The sequence below is a fragment of the Pteropus medius genome, unplaced genomic scaffold (assembly GCF_902729225.1).
Source record: "Pteropus medius unplaced genomic scaffold, Ma_sr-lr_union100, whole genome shotgun sequence".
Taxonomy (NCBI): domain Eukaryota; kingdom Metazoa; phylum Chordata; class Mammalia; order Chiroptera; family Pteropodidae; genus Pteropus; species Pteropus medius.
In genome coordinates this window covers 94844-110689 of record NW_024342466.1, presented here as the reverse complement: position 1 = coordinate 110689, position 15846 = coordinate 94844, and the positions used below count along the sequence as shown (strand labels likewise).

The following is a 15846-nucleotide window of genomic DNA, read 5'->3' as shown; positions in this document are numbered from 1 at the left end:
TTTGAATGAATTCATGGGCACTGATAGCATTCAGGAAAGGCTAGCATGCATGCACAATGCATATACACGTACACACACACACACACACATACACACACACACACACACACAAACACATATATTTGTGTGAAAGGTCACCCAGGAACCATCAGGGTTGTTTCCAGAAGTCAGGCCATTAGATTACAGTTTAAAAGAGAAACATAACCCAACAGAAGCAAAAAGACATTTCATACTCGACATTCAGTCTTGATTCAAAAAATTAAAAAAACTAGAAATAAAAGAAGGATGTCTTACGATACTTTCTAAAAACATACATATTTGGAACCTTTCTCCAAAATCCTATTCGCTGCTGAGATACCAGACTCATTCTCACTAACTGGGAAACCAGGTATGTTGGATGCGTGTCAGGTTACCTGCTGTCATCCGTTATTTAACATGACACTGGACATTTTAGCCAAGACAACAAGATGGGCAAAAAATGCAAAGTATAATTAAACGGAAGAGTTATTTTTTAAAATAACACTATTTACCAATAATATGGTGGCAAACATACAACACCCAGAGAATCTACTGAAAACTGCTAGAACAAGAGTTTATATATTGTCTGATTCAAAATAACAAACCCCTTTTTATATACATACCAGCAAAAATCGCTTCAAAAGTTACATTGAATAGATGCCCCATTCACAACAATAAAAATATCAAATCTCTAGAAATAACGGTAAGTAGAAATATGCAGGACCTAATGAGGAGAACTATAAACTTTCTTGAAAAATCACAGGCTTGCATAAACTGAGAGACATATCATATTCCTGGATGAGGACTTGATACCATCACAACTTCCGTTTTTCCTGCATCGGCTGGTAGGTTTAACACGATTCCACTCAGTGTGAAATTTTACTGTGTTGTTCTTTTTCTATCGTGGCTGTATCCTGACAAAGGAATTTGTCTTGTGGTTGTATGTTGACAAAGGATAATGATGAGTGGAGGTGTGGGCCATCTTTCTTCATGCTTATGTTAACGCGACAATGATTTTTAAAGTGTCGTACGGACCCAAGGGAGAACAGCTCACGACCCTCCCCCGGCCACTCCCACCCCCAAAGTTGGCATTTGATAGGAAGGCGTTTGCCATCCCTGGCAGAGTATCTAGTAATAACGACAGAAGCCACCACTCGATGAACTGGTGCCATAACAACACGAGGTTATTACAAAAATGTGGAGAAGGCATCTCTCTGCAGACGACGCAGCTGGAAAAGGAGGGCACACTCTCACCCGGACACCCCGTCCCCAAAACCGCCTCCCCGCTCTCCGCCACACTGCAGGCCCGCTCTCCGCCACACTGCACGCCCGCTCTCCTCTGCTGCCGGGAACGTCAGAAATGGGAACAGACGCGAAAGCAAAATAAGCTTTAAAGATAAAAAGGACCACGGAAGCTCCCCGCATGCCGAATACTTACTGCCTAAACGTCTAAGGAATCCCAGAAGGGAGGAGGCGTAGACTAAATCGGGACTGCCCGGCGTGTGGCCCAAAGCTTCTGGGCGGAGGACACCTGTTGCTTAGAAGGTCCTCATCTCATTGCTGTTTTCAGAATTTCACACTTGATACAAAACCCCACGTGTCTGCCTTGTATTTTCAAACGTGAGATGCACGTTTGATTGCCCTCTGAATATGTTCGCAGGAAACTGTGGGGGAGGGGTGACCCTCAACCCTCACGATGACAGTTAACCAGGAGCTGCAGCATTAACTTCAATCCCCATGAGTGTGACCAAGCAACAAGGTATGGCAGCCAGGCTGAGCCCTCCTGGGACATATTTGGGTCACAGGGATGAAGAATAAAGAACCTGAGCCTAACGCAATTTGCTGGGAACAGATTTTACTGAATGAAACACATCCACTGGCAACTCCTGCCCAGGGCTGATGATGTCATCCTCATAAAGCCTTCCTTGTAAGGCCGGCTCTCCCGTGAGCTGACTCCGTCACAGAGCCTGGGGTCAGGCCACAGCCCAGGCCACGGCCCTCCTCCCACGGGACCTCGCAGACCTCTTGCCACCCCGCCTGTACCTCGACGTCACAACTCCTGATGAGGGTGTCTCTGTTGGAGACCATGCCCCAGGCCGCTATGCCGATGGCCACGATGTTCTCCTCCGAGTTCCTGCTGATGGTGTTGTCTCTCACCACCTCTCCGATGTACTTCATCAGGCCATAATGGGTGCCTCCGGTGAGAATCCAAGCACCTGTCAAGGAGGGATATGAGCATGCGCTCAGCTGGCTGGGCCAAGGCTCCCGTCCTGGGCTGGGGGACCCCGAGATGCCCTCCGCCCACAAGCAGGATGCGGCGCTGCCGGCTGTGCCGTGGGATGAGCCTCTCTGACAAGCCCATGGGACGGAAGGAAGGGGAGGGTCTCGGAGCCTCTAAGACACGCGAGTTAGATACAGGCTCTGCCCGCGCCAGACCCACAGCATCGCACTCTCCGGGAGGCGGGGCCGGGGGCGCGCATGGTGACCTGCTCCTCAGGTAAATGTTTTTATGGGTATAAATGCCCGGTCTGAGCCTCTGAACAACTCAGGCAGTGGCCCCCGTGGGGAGCAGGCCCTCTACCACCAGGCCCGCACCCCATCTCGTGAATCTGGGCCATCTTCCCGGCCTGACCCCGCTGCCTACGATTTAACTCTACAATCACACAGTTTCGCACATTGGTATTTTAACTCTTACACTTGGCGATCTTCACAACGTCAGGGGTTTTGCATGGTTTTTGGTTTGGTTTGGTTTCCAAAGTTCAAATAAATCAAAGACCCACAAAATAGTACTTAGCATAATCACAGAGTCTAAAGTTGGAAGGGGCCCTAGCCCCAGCAGGAATCCAGCCTGCTGAGAAGCTGGAGGCAGCCCCTCCCCCGACCATTAAAGTCCTTTCGTCCTCCATTTATCTCAGTCCTCTACTGTTACCACGGTCCTCAGCAGTGAGGAACAAGCTGGGTCATCTCCCTTGGCAAAGTCCTTTCAGTATTTTAAGGTAAACACGACAGGGTCCTTAGAAGTTTCACACCCACTTTCGTCAGCCAGTTCTGACTGGGTGCGAATGTGACACCCCTTGGCGCCCAATCTCCTTCCTTAAGACAGATTTCCGTAGTCAGTGTCTCCACTCCTTTAAAATGAGGCCGCCGGAAGTGACGTTAGCACTCCACGTGGCCAACGCAGAAACCAAGGAGACCGCTAACTTCCCAGCTCTGGCCCCTCGCTTCATCTAAGTGGATCTCCCAGGCCAGGGGTTCTGTCCATTTTGTTCTGCTGTATTCCCGACACCTAAGACAATTCCTGACACACAGTAGGCATTTCAGAAGTATTTGCTGAATGAATGAAGGAGTGTTCAGGATTTAGCAGTAAGGAAGCTGAGTTGCTCAGTTTCATAGCAGAGTAACTACCTTCTTCCTGTGCCTCCTCTGGTTGATCGGGAAATTGAGAAGAATAAATAGGAGGAAAAACACTTCACAGTTTCTTCTTGATAGTAAGGAAAAACTCATATGTAACATAAGACATCCTTCCCCAGTTCTGTCCGTCAATAGGGACATTTTGAAAATGTTAGGCTTCGATAAACTGAACCTCAAGACATTGGAAACACTGTCAAGCTCAAACGGAGGAACAGTCTGCAAAACCAATTTGCTACACTCTTCAAAAATGTCCCAAAAGACGAAGAAAGGCTAAGGGCAATTCCAGATAAAAGAAAGTGTTTCGGTTTTTCTTCGATATAAAAAGCTCAATGAATTAGAATCCAGATGAAGAAAAAAAAAATTCTTTCTGCTCTAAAGGACACTGTTGGGATCATTGGCAAAATTAAAATAGGGGCTGTCTGTTACATAACAGTAGTGGTCAATGTTCACTTTCTTGGGTTCGAAAAGCATCCTGGGTTGAGAGAACGCCCCTGTGCTTGGGAGGTGCGTGCTGACGTAGGTGGGGGCTAAGGGTCATGATGCCTGCAACTGACTCTGAAATGATTCCCCTCAATTTGGTAATTGGATATTTATGGAGAAAAGACAGATGTGGGACACGTAACAGTTGGTAAGGCTAAGTGAAGAGTGTACAGGTGTTCTGTGTAGTATTCTTACAACCCTTCTGTCAGTTTGAAATTTTTCATAATAAAATGTTAAAAAGCCCCAAAACGAAAAGCTACATGTTTCAAGTAAGGAAGCCATGGTTACCCGCTTTGATCTCTACCGAACCCCTGGGTGATGCTTACGACCTGCCAGGCACGATTTGCAAGATGCATCATCGATATCAAAATTAAACTTCCCTTTTTGATTTGCCAGAATATTCTGCGTAAAATGGTATAAGTAGAAATAAGAAAAATGAAAACCTTAGAGAACTAAACATAAAATTATCCACCACCTGCCCGGCTCCCTGTCTGTCCGTTCATTTGGGGGTCTCGCTTTTTAGAAGTCAATGTTCAGTCATCCAGTTCCCGAGCATCTGGATTCTGCACGAGAGAACTTTGTTCTGTCCAGGTCGCGCCTTTGCACAGCCTGGAGGGGCCGACCCGGGGCAACCTCCCGCCGCAGGGTCCCTGCGCACCCTTGGACTGCGCGATGTAGATCAGGCGGCTGAAGATCTTGCGCATGCGCGGCTTCAGGGCGAAGTTTTTGGTGCCGCCGGTCACGGAAATGACCAGGTTGGGCGTTTTCAGGTGCCAGTGCTGGGTCAGCAGCTCGTAGAGGGTTTCGGCGTCCGTGTCACAGGACAACCGGAGGTACTGTGGGGAAGGAGGGGAGAGCATCAGAGTCCGCACGCCTGCTCCTGACCGCGGGGCAGTGGAGGTGGCGGCAGGCTGGGGGCCTGCAGGTGCCACCACAGGGCTCCCCAAGCCAGCTGGAGAGCTTGGGACTTTATCCTAAAGGCACCAGGGCACCTGTGAGGGGTTTTCAGCGGAGTAGAAACAGGTGGGATTTACATTGTAGGGGGTCCTCCTATGGTGGTGTTGACCACAGATGGAGGGAGATGTCACCTCATTCAGGGCCATATGCATTCTCAAGAATGCCATCCACCAAACTAAATGGGACAATTCACGGAAGTGTTTGTGGGGCCTCTTGGAGCACTGAGGGTCGACTCGGGAGTTACCCGGACACCTGCTGTGTGAGGAGAAAGGCCACCGAGTGACAAGCTGGTCATCGCCTGCTGAGTTTCCAGCTGCACATGATATGATCACGGCTTTTATACTTTTACGAGGTTGACCTTTTTCTGCGGTAGATTTTGGATTGACGGCCCATCTGTCCTGCCTCCGTGCTATTGGACAATTTAAGGCATCTCAAGGAAGCCCGAGTCGTGTCAGCACAGAGACTGGCCAGTGAAGTAGAAAACCATCGCTTACCTTCCCTTTCTTCCCCAGAGTCTCAAACTGAATGTCCCCAAAGGCGTCCGTGGGAAATTCCTTGGTGTGTTTCTTGTAGTTCCATTTCTCGTTCTGGTTGACCTGGGTGCCTGCGATGTGCTGGCTCTGGGCGTAGCCACACTTACACACGCTCTCCCTGAGCGGGATGACATTGACAGAAAGATGTCACTTCACCTACTCAGTTCACGCGTTTAGAATAAACCACGCATTGCTGGCTTAAGTAAACACACCAAGAGATGTGACAGTCAGGTCTTATTTTCAGACTCTTTTCATCATCCCGGTTGCTTGTTTAAAAACGATCTTGGTGTTTTATCTCTGTTGTCTACGGTACGCCCACCAGAAAGCGGGCTCTGTGTCGAGAGCTAGGACATAGGGGCAGCAGACGCGGCCCCTAGGAGTCTGGCCTCTGCATAAGTAGCCATGCGGTTATTCTGGGGTAGAGTCTTACGGATTTGGAGACTTCATAATGTGCAGGCCCCCGGGGCGGTCTCAGTGTCCCCGGGCCAGTAACGCTCTTCTCAAGGGAGGCCCCCTGCCATGGGTGGCCCCCTGTGAGGCCGCAAAGCGTTCCAGAGTTTAGAAAGCCCATCCTTTCTATATGGGACCTCAGCTGCTGGGGGACTTTTCAATAGTTTGGACCAGACAAGGGTGAATTGTGCAATGAATGCACATTCTTTCTTCCCATCAAAAGTACGACAGAACTGAATTTCATTGTTAAGTGGCATGTGTGCGATGTGAATTTGGAGCAGATGAAAAGACGCACCGGAAGTGGTAGAGCCCCCTCCCCTTCTCCCTCCCAAGATGCTACAATCGTTCAACAGATAGGAATTGAAAATCCGCTTGGAGTCAGACCTTGGCTGAGCTCCAGGGCACCCAGGGGACGTCTGGCCCTCCAGCTGCTGGTGAGAGTCGAGTACACCTGGCAGCGTGCAGCGAGGGGCAAAGTAAACACCTCCGTTTGTCCTAGCACGATCCCCCTCCTCTCGGGCTTGCTGAGGGGCCTGGAAAGGACGCGAAGCATCCGGCCGGGCCTGGCACATGGTGCAGGCCCTATCCAGTGCCTCTGGGTTATGGTGGTGCCGCACATGCAAATCGAGGAATGGCAAAGGCAGTGGCAACAGAAAGGGAGCAAAAACGCAGTAAACAAATAAATCTAAAACCGCGTCCGTGACGACCGGGCTCCTCTGTCCAAGGCTGGACTGACTGCATCCTGAGGGCCGTGGTCCCCAGAGCCGAACGACCACAGAAAATTCTAAGGCAGCCAAAGCCACTCTCCCAGCGAGGCGCGGCTCACGCTCCTGACGGTTTCTACCTGCCCCGCCCACCGGGTTCTCCCTGTTCTGTCTCCCATCGGTCTTTGGACAAGGTTCGGAAGGGTGCTAAGAATTCAAGGGGCCACGGCCAGGGGCGAGGAGAGCACAGGGTCCTGTCCCGAGGGGCTGGGGAGTAGAGAGGTGAGAGACGCGTTTGGCCTCAGGGCGAGAGCGCTCCTTTTTCTGAGAGGGCAAAGGGCTAGGGGACCCAGACAGTGCCGCGAATGTCCTGATTCGCCCGAAACAGCCCCAGGTCACCCCGGCGGCCCGAGCCCGAGTAGGATCAGTGCTTCCATCGCTCTCACCGGGGTCCCAGGTGCCACGATAAAGTACGCAGTCGCTGCGATCACCAGCCCGCTAGCAGAGATGCCCCTCTCGCAGGCGTGGGCCTGGCTAGGGTGCAGGGAGAACACAGGATCCCCTCCCCCGCCCCCACCCCGGCTCCCGGCAGCTCTGCGAAGAACGCTACCCGGACGACGATACGCGACGACCCTGGAGCGAGGGCTTCCCGGACGGTCTGGCTCAAATGCAGGTACAAACAGGAAACCCACAGGGTTTGCTTCCGGCTGGACTCTGTTTATCTTTCGCTCTGTGTTCCTAGAACACAAGGACTTCAGCAAATATCCTCCTAACGATGAAGAAATGAATGAGTGAATGAACACATTGGTTGGTCTTCTTGTAAATAGTTTGGATCCTCATCCTTCCTCAATGATCTCTGTAAAGTAAGTATTTTCGCCTTCCAGAAGATGGACTTACGTGTGCGTACACAGCTGTCACGACCCGGGGGAGGGCCATATTCTCTAGGTCTTCTTCACCGATGACCTTATTGGAAAGATGGCCAAATGTAGAATGACTTCTAAAAGCACTCGGTGATGGCAGGTCACATTTTCATTTTGTATAATGATAACAGTGATGTGTTTCTCTGCGACTGCTTCTAAAAATACAATAGGAGCAGAAGCTAGCTGCTTTGTAGGCAAGTTTTACAACTGCTCCGGGAGCAGATGGATTCCAGCTGTGGCCGAGATTTTACTGCCTAGAAGCCACTGGCTTCAGCTGTGTTGTGGGGAAAGAGATTTTTTGAAGCTCCGGAAGCCTGGGGTAACCACCGAAGTCATGCGACGAAGGTATTTTATAATGAGAAACAAACGTATCCTGGCAGGAATCTCCCCAAGCAGCTCGCTCTCTGCCATGAGTGACACCTTGGTGTGGGCCCTGCTGGAGATTGCACATCCGATGACAAAGGGAGAAGAGGCCAGGAAGGCGAGGCCCCTAAGCTGGGCAGCCGTGTCTTGGAGGGCACCAGCAGTGGGGGCGATGGTAGGACAACAGTCTCCAGTGGCCACCAAGAAATAGACATCCACGAGGCTTAGAGTGGAGAGACAAGAGTGTTCTGGGCTCAGCACCTGAGGCAAACCCAGGGACACTGTGGGGAGTCCTGGGCAGCCTGTGTCAGCCAGCGTGACAAGCAGCAGCAAAGCCGGGTGGCAGTCTTAACAGTCACTTCACTGGATTCCCGTCTGACGGGTAATTCGGATTAACAGCGTGTTCCCTCTACGGAGAGATAAAAATCACAAATACGGGGGAGTTCGCAGAGGACAGAGTCCTGACGCTGGCCTACAACCTCATGGCCGTGCTGAGGTGGGGCCTGGCAGGTTCTGGGGCGCTCCTGTCCCCTGCATGTGTTGCTGAGGGCGGGGATGGCCCGGCACTGCCCCTCCCTTTGCTCAGAGCCAGACTCGATCTATAATAAAGCGCTGCGAGGAGGTTGGCTCTAGGCTTCCCCGTCTCGACCCGCCTGCCTCCCCTTCTGCTCATAGGGGCACCAGGATTTTCCTGGGAGGAATCACGGGGTCCACGTGGGCACATCACCCGCGCCTGGCCAATCAACACGTGCCATCCCCCGGCCCAGCGATCAGCGTAGACAGGGACGCATACCCCAGGTCGGGCCAGTAAGAGCTCTGACCATCAGCCCTCTTCCCCCACGGGTAAAACAGTAAATTGATAACACATAAATCAAAGATACGGTGATCGTTTTGCTAACACTGTGAAGAGGCTGCCCAACCAGAGAAGGGCAGAAATGACAGGCAGAAAGAGACAGGGTCCTGGTGACACTGAACTCTTGACGTAGCTGTGCCCTTCAGGCATGAGCTTCCATTACGGCCCCTTTCACAGAAGCCGATCAGACTGGCTACCCGCAGCTAGGGAGGTCTCGGTGGGTTCAGTCTGCCTGAGGCAGTGCCGGTCCTAAAAAGGTTGGTTAAAAAGCACAACAACCGAGGAGTCAGAAGACCTGGGTTCAAGCCCTCGTCTATGTCCCACTGGCCACGTGACCTCAGATAACAAGACAGCAGCCACTAACTTGCAGCGAAACTGCAGAATTAGCAATCAGGCGCGCGAAGTCCCCGTGGCGTGGCAGATGTCCAGGAAATGCTTGCTGCGTGACATGTGCATCCAAACCGTATTTTCTGCCAGTCGAAGAGATTAACAGCAGAATGTCTCAGCGAAATATTCAGGGAGTAAACAGCTGACCCACGGAGTTTAGACTGTCAGGTGACTCGTGATAAGGAAATTCATACCAATGACAAAAGCGGGTCTTAGTGTTCCTGATGTTCATTTTCTATCTCCCACGAAGTAAGGAAACATATTTTATCGTGAGCTCTTATCCTCTGAGGCACTCCGACAGGTATCGTACGTGTTACCCCGCTGAATCCTTACCACAGCCCATGAGGTATACACTTTGCCGGCATTTCAGAATAAGAGAATTCGGTTCAGAAGAGAGCACTTGGCTCGAGGTCATGCACTGAGCAGGCAGCCCGGCCAAGGCTGGGCGCGGGCCGTCCTTATCCTGTGTTCACTGCCTCCACTCAACAGAGGGTCAGAGCCTTCACTGCCAACCAACCGCAGCAGCACCTGTCCAAAAAGCTCATTCATAGCTGCATTCCTCTATCACCAGCCGAGAAAGAGAGCGCAGAGAGGGCCCAGAGGAGAGGAAGGGAGGGCTACATTGTTTCATTCGGTCCTGGGGCAGGTTCCGTGGGAAAGACCGGACGTCAGTCACTGCTCACCTGCTCCTTAGCTATCATCCGCTGAGGACCTCCCACAGGCACCGCCGCTGGGGGCTGCTCCCCAGGGCTTTTGGAACCCAGCCTCAATGTTCCCAAACACAGGAGACTCACAGGAGATGAGCACCGCTTGGCTGGGAAGGCCCAAGGTCAACGGCCTGACAAAGGAGCCAGTCAAATTGCACAAGTGCACGTGCTGAGCGATGCCCGCTGACCACTATGAAAGGGCAGCATGCATCGCCGCGGCCACTCGGGGGTGGGGGGAGGGCTCCCAGGCTTGTGGGGGTACTCTCAGTGCCTTTCCCAACGATTGCCAAAGCTAAAAATGTAAAACAAAATGCGACCGCTCTAGGGACCAAGTGCAAGCTACTTGCCAGATTCTTCCTGCTCAAGCACCATTTCTGAGAATTGCAAGATGCAAACAGCTTTAATAATGAACTAGCGAGCATCTGTTTGTTTGTCGTAATGGGTGTTAATGATTTATCTTCAAACATGGAAGCAAAAACGGAGGGAAAAGCGTTGCTTACGTGGCTTTAGAATCTTTGGTAAAGAAGACGCATTCCCGTTTCTTAAAATTTGCTTGAATAAAATTCACCAAGTCCTTTGGAGAAAGAAAATCGGACAACACGTTACTGATTTATGCTCACCCGCTGCTGCTCCCGATGAATCCTACATGTGTCCTAAACCTCCTTCCAAGGGTTAGCAACTTACCACAAATTCGTAGCACCCACATCCGTTCACACTTTTAGAGTCTACAAGTTAGTTTTTAAGAGGCATTTGTTTACATTTTTATAACTAAATGCAAATTTTTCTGAAAATTACTTGGAGTTATCTTGTAATACATGTCATTACACACATACAAATTATAGTTTTCCGTCTCTTAGGCTACGGGGGGAATTAAAGCGTTTGTGGATGGTTTAGCCTAAACAATGTATTATTGCAGATTCCTTTCCTCTCATGCATGCTTTTCAAAAGAAGATATATTCCCCAAACTCCATCCACAGTTGTGTTTCTCCCTCACGTGCAAGGCGGTCTGGCATATCCGGGACCTAATTCTGACAAACAGCCAAGAGATTTCGTAAGCCAAAAGCTCCCCTTTTAATTGGCGGGAGCAAACTATTTGGGGACAGATGAAAAATACTTCAAAACTGCCAACGCTCCTCGAAGTGAGAGAAGATGTTTGCAACATACAGTAATCATACAGCTAGTAAACGGAATATACAGAGAACTATAAATCGCTAAGAATAAGACAGATCCCCTCGCGAGGAAACGGCGAAAGACCGGAGAAGCCGCTGCATGAGAGAGGACGCGCGAATACCCCGCACGTGTGTGCGAAGCACGGGGGCGAATCCGAAGTGGAAGCACAGTGACGTCCCACCGCAGCCGCCAGGCTGGGAGCATTACAAACGCAATGACGCGATCGTGGGCGAAGGCCATGGCCGCGGGGTGCCCACCGCGGGGGTGAGAAAATCAGGACGACCGGCCTAGAACACTGTCCCCGATTTCTAGGGAGTAAAGTTACATCCCTGGAAATAAGGCCTCCATGGAGAGAAAGGGGGGTTGTCCCCAACGACCTGCAAGCTCGGAATGCCTGGCGGTGGGCTGTCAGCTGCAGGGGGCCGTCTCGCCCTGGGGAGGGGGCGCTGGCAGCCCAAACTCACTTCCCACGATCTCCAGGAGCCCCAGCTCACACATCCAGGGACGTCCGGAGTGGCATGCTCCTCAGCACAAAACCTGAAAACCCAAACAGTCACACACACGCACAACACACACACACACACACACACACACACACACACACACGCACACACACACGCACCTTTGGCTGGATAAACACACACATGATGGGGGATGCACAGCCGTGAAATGAATCGGCAATTGCTACACCTGTCAACATGCTGAATCTCAGAAACAAGCGAGCAAAACAAGAACTCGCCGAGGAACGCGTATTGTATAATTCCACATGGAGCAGAAACAGACGAAACTAAACCGCATTGTTTAGGGATATGTATTCAAGTCGTGACCTTATAAATAAAAGCAGGGTCAGGGAGCGACTCAGGGTAGTGGTCGCCTCTCGCACAAGGCAGAGGGACCGCACAGAAGGCTTCTGAAGTCCTGGTGACGCTCCGATCCTTAGGCTGGTGTTTACGAGAATGCTCGTTCGATTACCCTTCCTTAGGCTGGAAATTTACACTTGTACATTCGTTTCCGTGGACAATAAAGATGTAGGAAGCAAAAATAATTTCTACATTCATCGGAATGCAAAAGTTTTGAAAACCTAGGATGCTCGTTCTTCATATTTTTTCTTCCTCCTACTCTTAACTAATTTTAAGTCTACGTAACACAACGAAAACTCAGCAGATGCACAGCTTGTGGGCGCAGGGGAGCAGGAAATTGGGGATGCCGTGGGAGCTCACGGGAGTGCGACAAGAGAAAGACCCAGTCTCGACCGTACCCCACCCCCCGAGGCACCCAGGCCTGCGTCATCTTGTGATCCAGAAAGGCCTTCCTGCCTTCCCAGGGTTTCTCATCACTCAAGGCTGGCGGAGGACAGCGTTGGAGAGGCCACCACTGTCCCTTGCCCCCTGCTTATTTCTCACAGGGCCGAGGTGCCTGGTGTAGGGAGTGGACAGCAAGACAGTGCTTGGGAGCCGGCGCCTTCTTAAACACAGTCGGGGCAGAGGGGAGGGAGTTTTTGCTTGCTTGTCTGTCTGTTTGGTTTTTTTTACAGCTCACTGACATATCACAAAGTCAGCCCATGGAACCACCAGCCAAAGCAAAACTCCCACATACCCGGCACAAAGAGGGTGCCTTCTGTCGGCAACCCCCCCGCCACCCCCCGAGCCCGGCTCATCCAGGAAGGAATGATGGTGTGTCCCCACATCCTGTGGAACAAGTTAGAAGCTATGATGAGACCTCGGCCTTAGAGATCATGGGAAGGACACGATCAAGAATCACTTCTGAGGCGAACCAGTGGGACTGCAAGCAAGAACACCAAGCACCAAACAGTGAAACGAAGGTTAACAGTGCAGAGTTTCCATGTTCGGAAAACTCAGTTAAGAAATGCATTATTTAACAGCTTATATAAGGTTCTAGAAACAATCTTTTAAAAAGCAATGCTTGAAAAACAACACAGAAAAAAAAATGCTTCTACATTCAACAAAAATAACCCTCAGGACAAAATGCCACACGCTAAGATATGATCTTTTTAAAGAAGGACTCTTGGTCCCCAAACAATCCTAACGGCCAAGGCGACGCGGCCTGACGGGTCGTCGGCGCTGGGGCACGCGCCCCGGACTCACGCTCTCGCTGTAGGACACGTCCGTGCTCCGCGACATGCTGGAGTACAGGGTCCGCGTGCTGTCCAGCGTGCCGTTCCTTCTGCTCCGCATGCTGAGCCTGGCGCCCTTGAAAGACATCTCTCCTCCTGCGGAGATTCGGGGGCAGGGACGGTTTGAGTTACAGACAGGAACGGGACTTCCCCGAAATCTTTATCGCGAAGCCCTCGCCCTCCGCCCTCCCCACCCGGCCACGCGCAGCTCGCCCAGGCCCCGTCCAGCCGCAGTGAGGAGACCGGATCCCTGACCCATTCCTCCTCCTCCGAGACCCGGCTTGAGTTTCTGTCCTTCATGCACCTTCCCTGGTCCCTTACACCCGGGGCAGTGCCCTCCCGGCTGCCCCTCTCAGCAGTGGGATGTCATCCCAGACCGCCTTGCACTGCAGGTGCGAATAGCAACTTCTGAGTTAATGAACTTGGAGTCAAGGGAACTTACAGAACGAACTGTAGCTAGCAGGTCGGGGAGAGAGGGCTCCTGGCCCTGATCCCAGCGAGTGAAGAGGGAGGAGGGAGGAGGGAGCAAGGGGGAGGGAGGGAGGCCTTGGAAGCAGACCGTGGCAGGGCCAGTGGGCTGCTCCTGGTCACCCTGAGACTTGCAGCCGCCCGCGGGCCCCGGGGATGCAGGTACGCCCTCCCAGGCTCGGAGCCCACGACCCTGTCATGGGGACGCCTCTTCCCACGCCCAGACCCCCCTCCCCGCTGCCATCTCACCACGGGAGTCCTGTCTCCCGAACACCACGCAGACCTTACCCCAGGCTGCAGGCACTGGCTACTCCACAGCCCCGCGCTGTCCCCAAACACAGTAAACACAACACTTCTAGAACGAAAGCGTCATCCTTCCTGTACGTCCCAGCTCCCTAGGTCTCCTTCTGGCACAAAGCTCCCAGCCTCCCATGACACCCCGTTGTCGCTACCACACCCTTCTCCCCCTCTAGCCTCTCCAGCGGCCCCCGGCCCGCTTGCTTCCTGTCCTTCCAGGCCTGCCGTGGATGGCCCCGTTTCCCGTCTGCAGTCACCCGCTGGAGCTCTCCGCCCCAGGCCCTGTCCATCTGCTCATCTCCTGCTCATCTCTCTGATGCACCCCTTCTTCGGGGAGGTGCCCTGGTCTTTGCAGCAGCTTCTGGTCTCTGCCCGGCCACGACTGCCCTGCTTCGTTTCACGAGGCGTTTGGCCCCTATTGGCTCGCCGAAGCCAGGGACCAGAGCGATCTTGCCCAGGACTTATTTCCCAGGGCCTGGCACAGCGCACAGAGTAGAGCTGTACAAATATTTACTGAGTGAATAATTTAAATGAGTAAATAACAATCCCCACCCTCCGAATCTCCCTTCCGTTGGCAGACTACGCTCCATATCGCTTTCTATGACCCTTGATGTGGAAACGCCTAAGGCCCACGCTCAGCCACGCTGCTCCCGACCCCTCGGCCCAGTGGGCCTGACTCCCCCGTCCAGGCCAGCCTCTGACCCCCTGCCCCTCAGAGACAGGAAGCCTCTTTACACCTCCCTCGAAACGGTCGGTCCAGGCTGTTTAAAACAGTGAGCACTTCCTTTACTTCTCTCCCCAGGCATTTCGAAGAGAGGCACAGAGTATTAATTGGTACTTTACATACATTATTGTAAAACCACAGATCAATCCTGCAAGGTCTGCACGACGATCCCCGCGCAGCAAAGTGCTTCTAAGTAGGGCGCCAACGGTCCGGAAACGGTTCCATCAGCCTCGCAGTGAAGAAACCGCTCATTTCTTTTCAGTGGGAACCGTCGTTTTGCATTTTGATCAGTTAAACAAGACATGGGGCAGCATGTGAGGCGAGCGGCAAGCCGCCTTGTTCTGACATCTCAAATGCCTTCACGTGCTATTAGCTTTTCACTGGTTTTCGGAGGCCCGTCGATATCCAGGTTGACTATGTGTCCAGGCACCTTCACAGCGTCTCACAGAACGAGCATTCCAGGTTCACCGTTAGCCATCAGCGAAACACATTAAGAAGTTAAGACTTAAGTGTGAAAGAAGCTGGGCCACTAGGAAAAGGGACACAGGACCAAGGACGGAGGGGAAAGGTCAGAAGAGGTCCCAGCGGCGGGCGGTGGGGAGTGGGAGTAGGGGTGGGGGCGGGGTGCTGAAGAGTGAAAGCCAGAAGGGGGAGGAAGAAGTCAAAGTCACACGAGGGACAAGTCAGTCGATGCAGCACGTGCTGAGGAAAAGTAAGGAAATCATTCCACTGGGATGAACAATGCAAAAACCCAGCGGAAAAATGAGCAAAGGGTCAAAATCCAAATCCACCAAATCAGGGAACACAAATTGCTAATAAATACGAAAATACGCTAAATACGCTATGCCTCCCTTGTAATAAAAAACAATAAAAATTCAACAATGAAACACCAAAAGGAGATGATTTCAGATGATAGTGCTTGATGCTAGGAAGAAGGGTGATGAGTGAGGATAAAATATGATTAACTGGGGGGTAAAATCATTTTGGAGCCTGTAAAGCAACTTGGCTATAACGCAGCAAGGCATTTAAATACTATCCTGTCGACCTAATGAGTTGGCTTCGGAGAACCTAGATAAAAGAAACAATTAGAAACACGTACAAAGTTGTACTCAAAAGATGTTCGTTGCTGAGTTGTTTATAATAGGGATGATTGGAAATGACCTAAATTTCCATCAATAGGACATTCCACCCAAAAGGAGTAAGAGGATGGTGCCACGAAAGGGTATATTTTAATGACATGGAAAACTTATTATGATGCATAATAAGTAAA

The 15846-nt window shown here is 51.6% G+C and overlaps 1 protein-coding gene across 1 annotated transcript in view; it reads right to left on the bottom strand.

The window, feature by feature from the left end:
* Positions 1 to 15846, bottom strand: part of TRPM8 (transient receptor potential cation channel subfamily M member 8) — a 117465-nt gene that overhangs the window by 55160 nt on the left and 46459 nt on the right. The window contains exons 4-8 of the mRNA XM_039859946.1: positions 13059 to 13183; positions 10284 to 10357; positions 5361 to 5517; positions 4568 to 4745; positions 2062 to 2234 (exon numbers count right to left, since the gene is read on the bottom strand). Coding sequence (XP_039715880.1) covers positions 2062 to 2234; positions 4568 to 4745; positions 5361 to 5517; positions 10284 to 10357; positions 13059 to 13175 — 699 coding nt within the window. The 5' untranslated portion in view covers positions 13176 to 13183. The remainder of the gene's footprint in view (positions 1 to 2061; positions 2235 to 4567; positions 4746 to 5360; positions 5518 to 10283; positions 10358 to 13058; positions 13184 to 15846) is intronic.